Here is a 14,000-nt window from a genome sequence, read left to right as displayed (position 1 = left end):
ACATTTTCTTCCTGTTTGATACATATGTCATCCACTTGGGATTCATAAAGTTTCCACTTATCCCAACAGTATTTCAGCTTGGTATGGTACTTCAGATCTCATTAATTATTTCCTCTCTTTTGTCTAGTCAAAACATTAATGTTAATTACTGATTTACCTTTGAGACTAGTTTAGATTTTCTTTACATAATGTCTTTATTCAACAAAGAAATGGTATCATGACATAAGTGTTAGAATATGAATTAAAGAATCCATATTCAATAGGCAGTAGGGATTTTGAGCCCTACTTCAGATTGATATTATAGGAAAATTAATCTGACAAGGGAAATGAATACTAAATTGGAGAAGGGCTGAGCAGAAACAAATAGACTAAGCACCTATTGCACAGCCAAAATTAAAAGAAAAATCTGGGGGAGGGGAGAACAGATCTTACAGTTTCTCTAATAAAGATCTCATTTCTGAAATATATAGTGAACTGAGTCAAATTTATAAAATTTGAGCCTTTCTCCACTTGATAAAGAAAAAGGATAGGAACATGCAGTTTTCAAAAGAAGAAATCAAAACTATCAATGCTCTAAATCACTTAATAATTAGAAAAATGCAAATTGAAACCATCTGACTTAAATGACAAATACTAGAAAAGAGGTGGAAATTTTGATATACTAATATATGGCTGGTGAATCTGGGAACTGGTCTGAGCATTCTGGAGAACAATTTGGAATATACACAAAGGACTATAAAATTGTACCTATCCTTTGAACCCAGCCTTACCACTACTAGATCTATAGCCCAAAAAGATCTAAGAAAATGGAAAAGGATTTGTATGCACAAAAGTATTTTATAGCAGCTCATTTTATGGAAAAAGGAGGGTACTTATCATTTGAGGAATGGCTGAACAAATTATAGTATAGTATATTATTGTGATTATTGTACTCTAAGAAATAAATAAAAGGGGTGGTTTCAGAAGAACCTGGGAAGATTTACATGAACTGATACAAAGTGAATTGAGCAAAACCACAGTATTGTAATAATATATATGAGACAGCCTCTTTGATCAATATACAGTGGTCTGTGATAGTTCCAAAAAACTTATGATTAAAAATTGAAAACTTAGAGATTCTGAATACAAATTCAAGCATATCCTTTTCTCTTTATTTTTCTTGCTTTTTTGTAGCATGACTAATGTGGCAATATGTTTTACATGGCTTCCTATGTATAATAACTATCTTCTTTCTTGCCTTCTCAATGAGTGAGAGGGTGAAAGGAGGAAGAGAATTTGGGAGTGAAAGTAAATTTTTTTAAAAAGAAAAGGAAAAAAATGATAAAAAGGCTATTACAGTTATCTAAGGGTCAGATAACAGAAACTTGAGCTAGAATAGATAAGAGAAAATACAGGGAGGTCATCGCACATGGTATTTTGGTATTAAACAACAGACAGTAGATTGAGGAATTGGACCAGACTAGTTTAGACCACAACTTCCTCTGAAGAACCTTTGGACCACAGACAACAAATAACATCTTCCAAAAAGGGATTAGCATTAAAGAATAGGCCTCTTGGCCTCTCATATTGTAAACTATTCCACTTCTCTTTAAAATTACTCTAGGAGCAAGGTGAGTAGAAAGGAGAAGATTCCCTATGGAGTCAGCACCTCAGCACCAAACAATTTCAGTGTCATCTGATTTGAATCACTGATGCACCTCCCATCTATTCAGTCAGAATTCCTTATGAGTAATTCTGGCTACTTTAAAGTGTTGAGATGGGAATGGCTTCCAAGCCTGGGTACCTTTCAAAGAAATCTTTAAACAACTTTTCCTTATAATTTTACAGCCTATCATGGGCATGACTGCCTCATTAAGTTGTTTTTGGTCTTTTCTGCTCTCAAAACAAAGCATTTTCAGTTCTAGTTTTTCTTTTTTTTTTTTTCTCTCTTGCTTTATACTGTTTCTTTCTAAGCACAGATTGTTTTATTAGGCAATACTAGTGTTCTCTGATGCCCCCTGTAGGTCTGCACAGAGATTCTTCTTTGGTGACAATAGTGACTAAGTTTGCATCACAATCATCTATCAGTCACTATCACTACTCCTTTTGTTTCCCTCTGCAGCCTGTCCCGGTGTCTTTTTTTAAAAATCCTCTCATAACAAATATGATTTTAAAAAAACCAATACCTTGGCCTTAGCCAAAAATGTCTCTCTTTTTCTGCACTTCTAGTTCATTAGCTCTCTGCTTTGGCTGCATTCTAAATGTTTTGGTATATCTCATTGTTGTTATTTTCTTCAATGAAGTTATCCATTATTTCTTTTTTTTTTTTTAAACCCTTTTTACTTTGGTGTATTGTCTCATAGGTGGAAGATTGGTAAGGGTGGGCAATGGGGGTCAAGTGACTTGCCCAGGGTCACACAGCTGGGAAGTGGCTGAGGCCGGGTTTGAACACTAGGACCTCCTGTCTCTAGGCCTGACTCTCACTCCACTGAGCTACCCAGCTGCCCCCAAGTTATCCATTATTTCTGCATTTTGTTCTTTAACCCACCAACTCTTTAGCATTAAATTAGTCTCACCATTTACATTTGAATTTTCATATTTAAAATGTTGTTTGTAAAAGATGTATTCAATTTTTTATACTTGTTTGAAGTCTCTATGCTCTTTTCAAATGGTAAATTTTTGTAAAGATGCTAGGAGCAGCTAGGTATGGATAAAGAGTGAGGCCTGGAGACAGGAAGTCTGGGTTCAAATATGACTTAAAACACTTCCCAGCTTTGTGACCCTGGGCAATCACCATACCACTTGGAACTAATAATATTGGTTTTAAGACAGAAAGTAAGGGTTCTAAAAAACAAAACAAAACAAAAAATAAAGGTGCTATACACAATTAAGAAAAATGGATCCTCATTTCTATTCCCATCCAGTGATCACCAGGCATTTCATATCTAGGAATAGGAATTTGAGCTGTGATTTCACTGGTGTTGGGAGTTCCCATTCTGCCAGTGAGAGTCAGATTTTTCTCAGCAACTTCTAATGTTTTGAAGAGTTGTCTGGAGGACTGGAAAAGTTCAGTAACTTGCCCAAGATGACCCAGCAAAGATTTGTCAGAAGCAGAATTTGGACTGGGTCTTCCTGCTTTCTGCCCACTGAACCATGCTGCCTCTCTCTCATATCTAACTTGTCCAAAATTCTATGTAGGGCTTTGTTCCTTTCTTGTTTAACATCTTGTTCAAACTGTAAGGATACATTGAGGTCCCCAATTATTATAATTGTGCTATTTTTCTTTGTGATTTGATTAACTTTTCCTTAGATACTGTGCCATATGGTATATATTTGGTGTATTTATATTTCACTTCATCTAGGAATCTTGTAGTTCTTATGGCCAAACCATTTTTTCCTCTGAGACTCTGAAGTAGTTGTGAGTTTATTCTTTTTTTAGTGTTCTTCTGGACCTCTTTATTTCTTTATCATATTCACTGTCTTTTTCTTTTCTCTCTTATTTTTTTAAAGCCATACTTTCCATCTTAGAATCAATACTGTGTATTGGTTCCAAGGCAGAAGAGTGGTGAGGGCTAGGCAATGGAGGTTAAGTGACTTGGTAGGATCACACAGCTAGAGGTGTCTAAGGCCAGATTTGAACCTCGGACCCCCTATCTCTAGGCCTGGCTCTCAATCCACTGAGCCACCCAGCTGCCCCCTCAGTATCTTTTTTTGTTTACTCATCATCAGTTTCAGTTCCTGATTTGAGACTTTGTGCCAAAGCCAAATTCCATCCCTTCCCATACTTTTGAATTGAAGTATTCTGTCTTTCTTTGACTCCAGTCTCAGTTACCTGTTTTCATGCCTCTGAATTCCACAGTTCCAACTTCTCTGGTATATCTGAGTTCAGAGTGCTAATGGATTTCAGGCCGGCCTCTGTATCTGAATTCAGAGTGCTGTAGCCTTTAGGGCTCTCTAGAGCATTCCAATTAGATTGATAGTTCTTCATATACACATACTCAGAGCACTTCCTGCCCCTTGGTCTCCTATCAGAATGGTTAGAGCTTCAGATTTCTGACCTTCTTTGGCTTTTTTGTCCAAGCATTCTAGACTTCCTTCCCCCCTCCCCTTTACAGAATACTGCTGGCTTCAGTACTCTGTGGAACATCTTGGATCTGATTGCTGGCTCCCTTGGTCTATCCCTTCATCTATAACAGTGATTCCCAAACTTTTTTGGCCTACCTCCCCCTTTCCAGAAAAAACATTACTTAGCCCCCTGGAAATTAATTTTTTTTAAATTTTAATAGCAATTAATAGGAAAGATAAATGCACCTGTGGCCATCACCAAACCCCTGGATCGCTGCAGCACCCACCAGGGGGCAGTAGCGCCCACTTTGGGAATCACTGATCTATAGTCACAATGCGGAAGGTTTCAGAGTTGCCTGGGCTTCTTTTTGTCTTCACTGCAAGCTCTCTGGTTCCCGTGGAACACACCGCTGATCTCAAAGATTGACAGATTTTGTTTACCTGGACTCACACTGATTTCCCTGGTGCAATGGTCCCCTGGGCTTCTGGTTATCTTTTTGTACAGTCCTGGACTGAATAAAGGTGATTGCTGTGGTTTTTGTTTAGATTTCTTTATCATTATATTGTTGATACTCTTTTTAGATCTTTCCTGAAATACAAATTGGAGAATTAAGCTTGTCTCTCACCATCTTAATCAGAAGTTGATCCTAGTATTCTTTGGTCTCATTCAGAATACCTTCCCTAGAGGCCTCCAGTTTTCACTACAGCATGTCTTTTTTATTACTCTGCACTTTTTCTCCAGCTCTCCTTAATCTACACATAATCCGCCCCGCCACACACACACACACACACACACACACACACACACACACACAGATCCTCTGCTATATGGAATGTTAAAACTATTTTTGTTTCTAATAATAAAGTACAAAGAAGATTGAGTCATAGACATAACATTAATTCCATTTATATAAGTCCTTTTCCCTAAACTTTCACCCCTTTTCCTTGATTCTAGTGCCTCACAACAGAGCTGAACATAGAATCCAAGTTCCCTGATTGTTTGACCATTCTTATGAGAAGAATTATCTATTTAGGAGGGAGGAAGGAAAAAAGAAAAAATGGATTTATTAAGGGCCCACTATGTGCTGGATACTCTACTAAGCATTTTAGAAATATTACCTCATTTTATTCTCACAACAATCCTGGGAGATAGGTGCTATTATTATCACCATTTTAGAATTAAGAAATATAAGTAGATAGAGATGAGTGACTAATGATTTATCCATGGTTACTTGATTACATGGTTACATGATTCATGTTCTTTCCCCTCCCTTAGCCAATGAGCAATTTCACTGGGTTTTACATATATCATTGATGATCCCTACTCTTAAGACCACCACTCTCTCCAGTACCAGACTGTTAGGCTAAATCTAGAAAACCATAAGTTTGTTTTTCTTTTATAGAGACTAGTTTTTTATTTATTCCATCCTTTCTAAAGGAAGATCACTTAAACATTATAATGATAGTATATCTATTTTAACTACTTAGATCTTGAATATCCATGAGAAGGGAGCATTTTTCAGGTAACTAAAAACATTGAATGATTAATTCAGCTATTTCAGAATTTATTAGCAAGTTGAAATGAATCCCTAAACCAACAAGGATTTATCCTAAAACAACAAGGTACCTGTTGTGAGAAATATTCCTGTAGTCCTTTTATATATTGGTGATCTTATCCGAATTCCATCACATTTAAGTGTCATCTTTATATGAATAATTCTCAGATCATCTTATCCAGCCATCACCTCTAGTCTCACATCTCTAACTCTAATTAGACATTTCAGACTAGACTTTTACACACACACACACACACACACACACACACACACACACACACACACCCTTCTTTGCTATCCGTCACGCAAGATGCTCCTTTTCCCAACACTATACATTCTACAGACTTCTGTACATTTTGCTCATGCCCAGAATATCTCTGATTCCTAGTTTCCCAGCCTTCCTAGTATCCAGCTAAATTCCTACTTTCTGCAAGAAATCTCTCCTGTTGTTCCTTAATGTTCCTTAATGTTAGTACCTGCCCTCTGTTGATTATCTTCAGTTTATCCCATATACATTTTACTTGGAATTGAATATTTGCATGTTCTTTTCCCTATCAGATTGTAAGCTCTTTGGAGCCTTCTTTTTACCTCTCTATCCTTAGTGCTCAACACAGTTCCTGAAACATAGTAGGCACTTGATAAAAATGTGTATTTCCTATCTTCTTCCAACCTTCTTTATATCAAGCCTAAATCTGTGTCTCTTCACCTTCTTCCCACCAGTCCCTTTTCCCTTCAGAGCCCTTCCTATACTTTATGAGAGTTCTTAAGTATTACCTTCTCCAGGATTCTGACCATACTTTGTTCCTCCACTTGATTCTTGCATTACATGGTTTCCAGTCCTGTGAACCATACTCATACTCTTTTCTGGAAACCAACTTGTCCCTTTCCTAAAATGGAACTCCCAGAACTGAACATAGTGAACCATAGTCCTTTGACCATGGTAGAATACAATGAAATATTCATTCCTCTGAAATGTACCAAAGTACCGTACCTTTTTTTCTTCTTCTTTTTTTTCTTTTTGGAACCCAGGATTAAACCAGGTGTACCTTTTTTAATGCAGTTTAAAGTAACAGTCACGTTTTTGGCTTCTGGGTCACAGTATTGACTGATGTTGCCCTGACTCTCCCCAGCTTTTTCAGGTAGATTATTGTTTAGCCATACTTGTCTTAGGCCTTATTTCTTTTATCCAAATAAAAGAACTTTACATTTGTCCTTGTTTTATTTCATCTTAGTAGATTTGGCTCACAGTTTTAACATAGTAAGGTCTTTTTGAATCCTGACTTACTCAACAAGTTAGCTCTTGTTATCATCTGCAATTTTGACAACCTTGCCTTCTATAACATCATCCAAGTTATCAGTATACTCTGTTAAAGTCCTTCAAACACTTTGCCAGAAAGAGCATTACAATTTGAATTGACCCATTAATGACACTCTTTGGCTTGGCTTTGATTATTTAACCAAGGCCAAATCTTCCAAATTATACTACATAATATACACATCTCTCCACCTTGGCTCCTAGCATCCTTTGTCAGGCTGTGTCAAATGTGTTGCTAAAATCTTAAGTACGCTATTTCTATAGCATTTGATTGTTATACTCACCTAACATTGTCAGGAAAAGACTTGGCTTGTCCTTAACAAAATCATACTGGGTTTTAGTGATCACTAATTACTCCGAAGGAGGTCAGATTGTTCTGGCCTCCTTTGCCCCTTCTCTGATGTTCAAAATAAAAAACAAAACAAAACAAAAACCTTTGTTGGCAAGTATTCTCAGCTTCAGCACTCTTGGACCTATTCTTTTTTTTTTTTTTTTAATCCTCTTCTTGTCTTAGAATTGATACTATGTCAGTTCCCAAGCAGAAAAGCAGTAAGGACTAAACAAATGGAATTAACTGATTTACCTGGTCACAAGGCCCAGAAGAGTCTAAGGCCGAATTTGAACCCAGGACCTCCTCTCTCCAGGCTTGATTCCAAATCAACTGAGCCACCTAGCTGCTGGCCCTGTTTATAAGACTATGACACTCTAGTGCTTAAATGCTTGTTGAGTTAAATCCTGTTATTTGTCTTCCTTTCATCTTCTTCACATGCTATAAGTAGTTCTTTTTACTTGGTTGGAAATATTTCTGCTTGTGTTCTTACAGTTTCCTTCTTCCCTTCCTTCTTGAACTTGACCTTATAGAAGAATATCAGTGGATCCCATCAGAACCCTTTGAAATATCTTGTAAAATCTTGGATACACATAGCTATGCCAGACTTTCCTTTCTTTCTGTCATGAATTTAGTCAATTTAGTCAACCAGTGTTACCTTTTTCTTTTTTCTTTTCTTAACCTTAGTAGCTTTTTCCTCCTTGTTGGTCAGAATCAGTTACAAAACAAAACTTTTACCTTTTGTTGGATGAAATTATTATTAAAGCAAGTCATATATTTAGAAGTTTATATGCTTTTGTAAGAGACCAGGATCTGGAAGCAGATTTGGGTTATAGAACTTTCTTCCTCATCACTATCATATCTCCATTATCAAATACCTCCATTTCAGGTTTGCAGACTATTTTTCCAGATTCATCTAATTCTTCCTTTTGACTATATGGGTCAATAGTATATTCCTGTGAGAATCTCAGTTCTGTTTCTTCCCCCATTTTTCCTTCAACCTATCAAGTCTCTGTGATAAGCCTTTGTAGATGAATTTGCTTCCTTGTAATTAGGATTTCTGTTCATTCTTTCCTATACTTTGTGCATTTATATGTAGATATCTGGGCCGAGGTTTTATTAAACCATCTTTTGTATATTTTCTCCTGAAAGTTACTGATTCTGCCTTCCATTATTTTAATTCCTTTGTTGTGCATACTAAGTTTCTGTGGTATCAAATTTGACAGATCTTTGTAGGCATTTTCCTCTCTTTTCTATGTGAAACCCTTTTAGTCAGATTCTCAAGCATACAGGCAAGTGTTTTGTTTTGGCCCTCATTAGATGACTCCATCTCTAGCCAAGATCCTCTCCTACCTTTAAGCCATTATCCAGAAAGCCAAGCCCTCTTCTCAGATGCCCTTTTTTTTTAAGAAACAGTAATTTATTAATTTTTTTAATGAATCTTCTCTGTCAGCTGTAGTGAAGGGGAAATATCTCCTATTCCCTCAAGGTCCTCAGGTTTTTGCCTGTGACCTCATAATTTTTTGTGGTACTCTTTCTCCTTCCTTCTCTAGCATGGAAATGATTTTGCCTTTCATTTCAGAATTACTTAGTGTTGGCAGAAACTTAAATATGCAGGTTACCTGAAATTTGCATTGTCTTTCCCATTTGCTTGAAGCCAGATCTTCAGGCTTTTGTTCTTTTGTTAGTTCACCTGCATAACCCTTGTGGCAAACTACCTACCCTTACATTGCTATGGGGATCCAAACTCTAGAGACTCTAGATGTTTTATTTATACAGAATATTCTTTCCACACTTTGTCAAGATAGACTGATTCTATATGCTCCACAAGCAAAAATCCAGTTATCTAATTAGACACCACCTTTTTAGCTCCATGTCCATGCTGTGTATATATCCAGACTTTACTTCCAACCTTAAACGATAGCCCAGAGACTCAGACTCTCTGCCTTATTCTTTCCTGGTAATCATTATGCCATACCACCAAACTCATACTTTCCCCTTCATCACTCTTCCTTACTTCCCATTGCTTGCTTTGGAAACATTTATCAAGCCAATGTGACAGTTCCTGGAAAGGACCAGTCAAATGATCACTGTGACTTCTCTAATCAAAACACCCCTCCCTACCTGTCCATATGTATGTGTGTGTTGTCTTTATTAGAATATAAGCTCCTTGAGGACAGAAATGTATTGCTTTTTTTTTTTATATCTGTGATTTAGCATAGTTCCTAGTATATACGTAGTACTTAAATATACCCTTTTATATTAATTAATTAACTCATTTCTCTATACGTCTTTAGCTGCTTGTCTCTTTGCCCCCATTGGGACAGAGATTACTGACTATCTTAAGAGCAAAAGAGGATATCTGGTACTGAAGATGGCAGGAACTTGGAATTCAAAGAAGGAAGACTGATGGTGGGGGAGGGAAAGGGAGGGGATTAATGGGTATGAGGGACATTGGAGTTAGGACTAGAGTAATGGTCAGAGAAATATGCGATCCCCATTCCATGTATGCTTATAAAATGATTGCTCTGAACAGCAATTCCAAAGGATATTAGAAACCAAATAATAACACTCTCATAGTAAAATTTCCCTGGAATATTATCATTTTGATGCCATATTTTTTAAACCCTTAACTTCTGTGTATTGACTCCTAGGTGGAAGAGTGGTAAGGGTGGGCAATGGAGGTCAAGTGACTTGCCCAGGGTCACACAGCTGGGAAGTGTCTAAGGCCAGCTTTGAACACTAGGACCTCCTGTCTCTAGGCCTGACTCTCAATCCACTGAGCTACCCAGCTGCCCCCTTGATGCCATATTTTAACTTAATTGAAGAATAAAACATGTGATTTGGAAATAAGATGGGGCCTATAAGTCTACCTTTTTGTATGTTTTAAAGAACCAATAAGAAAAATTTTAATAATATTCTGTTTCATTTTTATCATTAGGTATGCTATGTTGACTATGGTTTCAGTGAGACTGTAGAAAAGACCAAAGTATACAAACTAAACTCAAGGTTCTGTTTGCTACCCTTCCAAGCAACAAAATGTAAATTAGCAGGTAAGCAAAATTTTAAAGGTAATAACAAAAATGCAATGTGCTTAAAGGCACCTTGGATGAAATAATTTTGATGTCTTTTATATCTGTATTCACACACACACACAAACACATGTATTCACACACACACAGACACACTCACACACTAAATGACCTAATCTCAAAGATCTTGAAAAAGATTTAATCCAATTACAGAGGAAAAATAAATCGCAAAACTATTAATAGTTGTGGACTTCAACAAGCCCCTTTCAGTCCTAGATAAGTTTAGCAAAAATATAACAAATAAAGATGTGAAGGATCTGAATAGAATTTTAAAATAGTTATGACATCTCTAGCAGCTTCTGAATAGGAATAGATAAGGGTATCTATATTTTCCAGTTTTGTATAGCAGCTTTACAAAAATTGAGCAAGAATGCTATTTTTGTTTCATTGAAAAGTGATAAGCCTTTCACACAGCATCAAAAAGTTCACATATCATCAGAAGATAGATGCATTTGCATCTGGGGTAGTGGTCTTTTGGATGATCCTCAGCTGGGATTTCCATCCTATCATCCTGAGATACTGGTATCTTTCTGAAACTATAGTTGTTTTTAAAATAGTTGAAATTAAAAAGATACATATCACACAAGCCAATGATTACTGGTGGAATACATTTAGTAGTTGTGGAATTACTTGTCACAGCTTTTTTAAAGTTTATGACACTTTTAAGCATTGCATTTTACCCATTTGTGAGTTTCCATGATTATATGTTGTCCTCAGTTAGGGAAATACCTATCAGCTAGCTAAGTAGTAAAACCCAAAATGGAAGGTGGGAGTCATCATTAGATAACAGTTAAAACAATATTATTAGTTGAGTCTATGGATTGATTCATAGAATCATTGCATTTAGAAGTGAAAGAGAACTCTGAGATTAGGAAATGGGTACAAAGGGAGGGGGAAGTGATTTGTCCAAGGTCACTTTGATAAGGTAGCCTTACCCAAATTAAAATTCAGGTCCTGTGACTGATTTTTTAAAATGGAAGTTTGTTATACCAAATGTGATGGGAGCATTCATTGTTTTAATGAATGAGTTGGGAACAAAGGATAAGAGTGGTACAGAGAGATAGAATTGATGGAAGAGGAAGTAGGGCTGGCCCTATTGATGATTGTGACAATTCAAGTACAGTTATTTGTACTATATGTCATTAAGGGAAAAAATCTACTTTTTTCCATGTGATGCCTCTGCTGTAAAAAATTCTCCTTGTCCTCTGATTTTTTTCCCCTTGGGTTAACATTATCAAGGGTTTTTATGCTGTAACATTTTCATGCAAGATTTTCAGTAAAAGAATATAGGTAAAAACATATGACACAAGTTCCCTTTAAAATTTAAGAGCTTTACACTGAAATAGCCATTGTTAGTCTGGTAAATAAATACTGAAAATAGTATTCAATTGTTTTTCAGGGTTGGAAGTGTTTAATGATGATCCTAGTTTAGTGAAGGTGGTTGAATCTTTAGCTTGTGGGAAGATATTTGCGGTAGAAATCCTGGAAAAAGCTGAGATTCCTCTTGTGGTCCTGTATGATACATCAGGAGAGGATGATATCAATATCAATGCCACCTGTCTAAAAGCGCTTTGTGACAAAACACTGGAAGTGCACCTTCAGGTACTGTGATGATTGCTTTGTCATCAGCTATATGAAATGTGTATGAGAGAATATAATCACATGAGAATGCTAGGGGTATTTTAGACTAAAGTAAAAACAGGAATTGATTTATCTTAAATGCAAAATCCCATTAACCTTATGGTTTTTAGTGTATTGCTGTTTGGGGGGGGGTATATACTGTTATCACTATGATTGAAATTAAACCTTGAATTCTGAATTCTTAGGATATATAAAAAATAGATTTTAGAAAAATGTAATATACTAGCAGGGCAGGAAGAATGCTTGCCAATGCAAATTTTCAAATATAAACTATTTTCATCAGAAGTTCTACTACATTTGAACTCTTAATTAATCTCATTCTACCATTTGGTACATAAATTAGAGCAGCTAGAACAGACCAAACCTATGCGTGGGGTGTGGGTGTGAGTGTAGGTGTGATCCTCATCCTCATATCTTTTGTATCTTATCTATAGACATAGATAAAGACATAAAGAAATTCATTCTAAGGTGACACAGTTGATTCTCAAGAGTTCCAAAATTGGGGAGGATAAACAACTGGTGGAAGGGGAAAAAAATACACACACTGATAATATTACTTCCAAAAAATGTGATTTAAAAAGCATCAATAACTATTCACCTATATATGCCTACTTTCTCATCTCTAAAGTATGAGAATGGTTTCACACATTGCAGGTATTCTAGAAGATAATCTGAGAACACAGGTGGTCTTTTGCAAAACTTATGCAGACAGCATCTTCAGAGTCACAATTCAAAAGTGCAACAAGCATAATGAGTTCCTATTATATTGATTATTTTTTTGTTTTAAAAATGTATTTGACTTCCCAGACATTGTGGGCAGTCAGATATTTCAAAGTTCAAATTCCCTCTCAAACCCTCTCAAACACGGACTTTCTTAACCCAGGGCAGGTCATTTAACTTCAGCCTCTTTTCCCTTGTCTGTAAAATGGATTTTAAAATGACCCCTTTTATATGTAGAGTCAGATGTGTTTATATATATATAATTTATACATGTATATTTCATATATGTAGTTCAGAATTTTAAGATGCTGTATTTGTGTGTTGTTATTGTCATTGTTATTACAAGAAATGAAGTCTGAGTATTATCCTTAAAAAATACAACAAAGAGAGTAATTTTATTCAGTGATCCTTTATCAATCTCAAATGAGATGTGAAACATAGAGAAAAATTGTTTACACTGTTAGTGCAGAATACCAATGGAAGGTTCATTGGATAATTACATTTGTTGGGAGCTAAGTGGTAGTGGGTTCTGTCAGGAAACCTGGAGTTCTCTTATACCTGAATGACCCTGGGAAAGTCACTTAACCTCTTATCTGCCTCATTTTCTTCATCTGTAAAAGGAGAATAATTTTAGCACCTACTTCCTAAGGTTGTTGTGAGGATAAAATGAGATATTTGTAAAAGTGCTTTGTAAACTTTAAAGTAGTATATATGTGTTTATATATATATATACACATATATATAGTGAGATTATTAGCATATCACTAATGATTACTCGAGTGCCTAAGGTAGTATAAAATACTCAAGAAATAGATGATTAAAAAAAGGAGGGAGTATACCATTCAGGTAGAAAGAGCCAGGGAAAACTGACAACCAAACCGTCTGCTGCACTAGTGCCCATATGATATTAAGGGTCATCAGCATTTTGGATTCTCTACGGAAGATAAATGTGAAAGCATGGATTAAAGTTATTCAGGATTGGAATATATAGATAGACTGCAGCCTCTAGTGTTAGAAGGAACATCCTCATTAGAGATCCTCATTTAAGATCCCTTAAAAATATGAAGACTATAAATTATATTTTACTCTTTTCAATCTGTCAGTTTATCTGAAAGATTTCAACACTTAAAAGAACTAAACAATAATATTAATCTCATGCCTCTTCTGAAAGGAAGATAGATGAAGAGAAAAAACAAAGGTAGATGAAGAAAAAAGAACAAAAGAACAAAAACATAATTTCTGCATACCCTGAGACATGAGAATATATCACTTTTTTAAATGGTTGGGTGATTAAAATGAGTACA

At 35.9% G+C, this 14,000-nt stretch overlaps 1 protein-coding gene across 1 annotated transcript in view; it reads left to right on the top strand.

Moving 5' to 3' along the window:
• The window catches only part of TDRD7 (tudor domain containing 7), a 110,637-nt gene that overhangs the window by 66,629 nt on the left and 30,008 nt on the right, over positions 1-14,000 (top strand). Inside the window, exons 9-10 of the mRNA XM_044660864.1 lie at positions 10,185-10,296; positions 11,735-11,937. Of these exons, the coding sequence (XP_044516799.1) occupies positions 10,185-10,296; positions 11,735-11,937 (315 nt within the window). The remainder of the gene's footprint in view (positions 1-10,184; positions 10,297-11,734; positions 11,938-14,000) is intronic.

The sequence above is a fragment of the Gracilinanus agilis genome, chromosome 1 (genome assembly GCF_016433145.1).
Source record: "Gracilinanus agilis isolate LMUSP501 chromosome 1, AgileGrace, whole genome shotgun sequence".
Lineage (NCBI taxonomy): Eukaryota > Metazoa > Chordata > Mammalia > Didelphimorphia > Didelphidae > Gracilinanus > Gracilinanus agilis.
The sequence above is the reverse complement of the archived record's forward strand: the minus strand, read 5'-3'. Positions and strand labels throughout refer to the sequence as shown.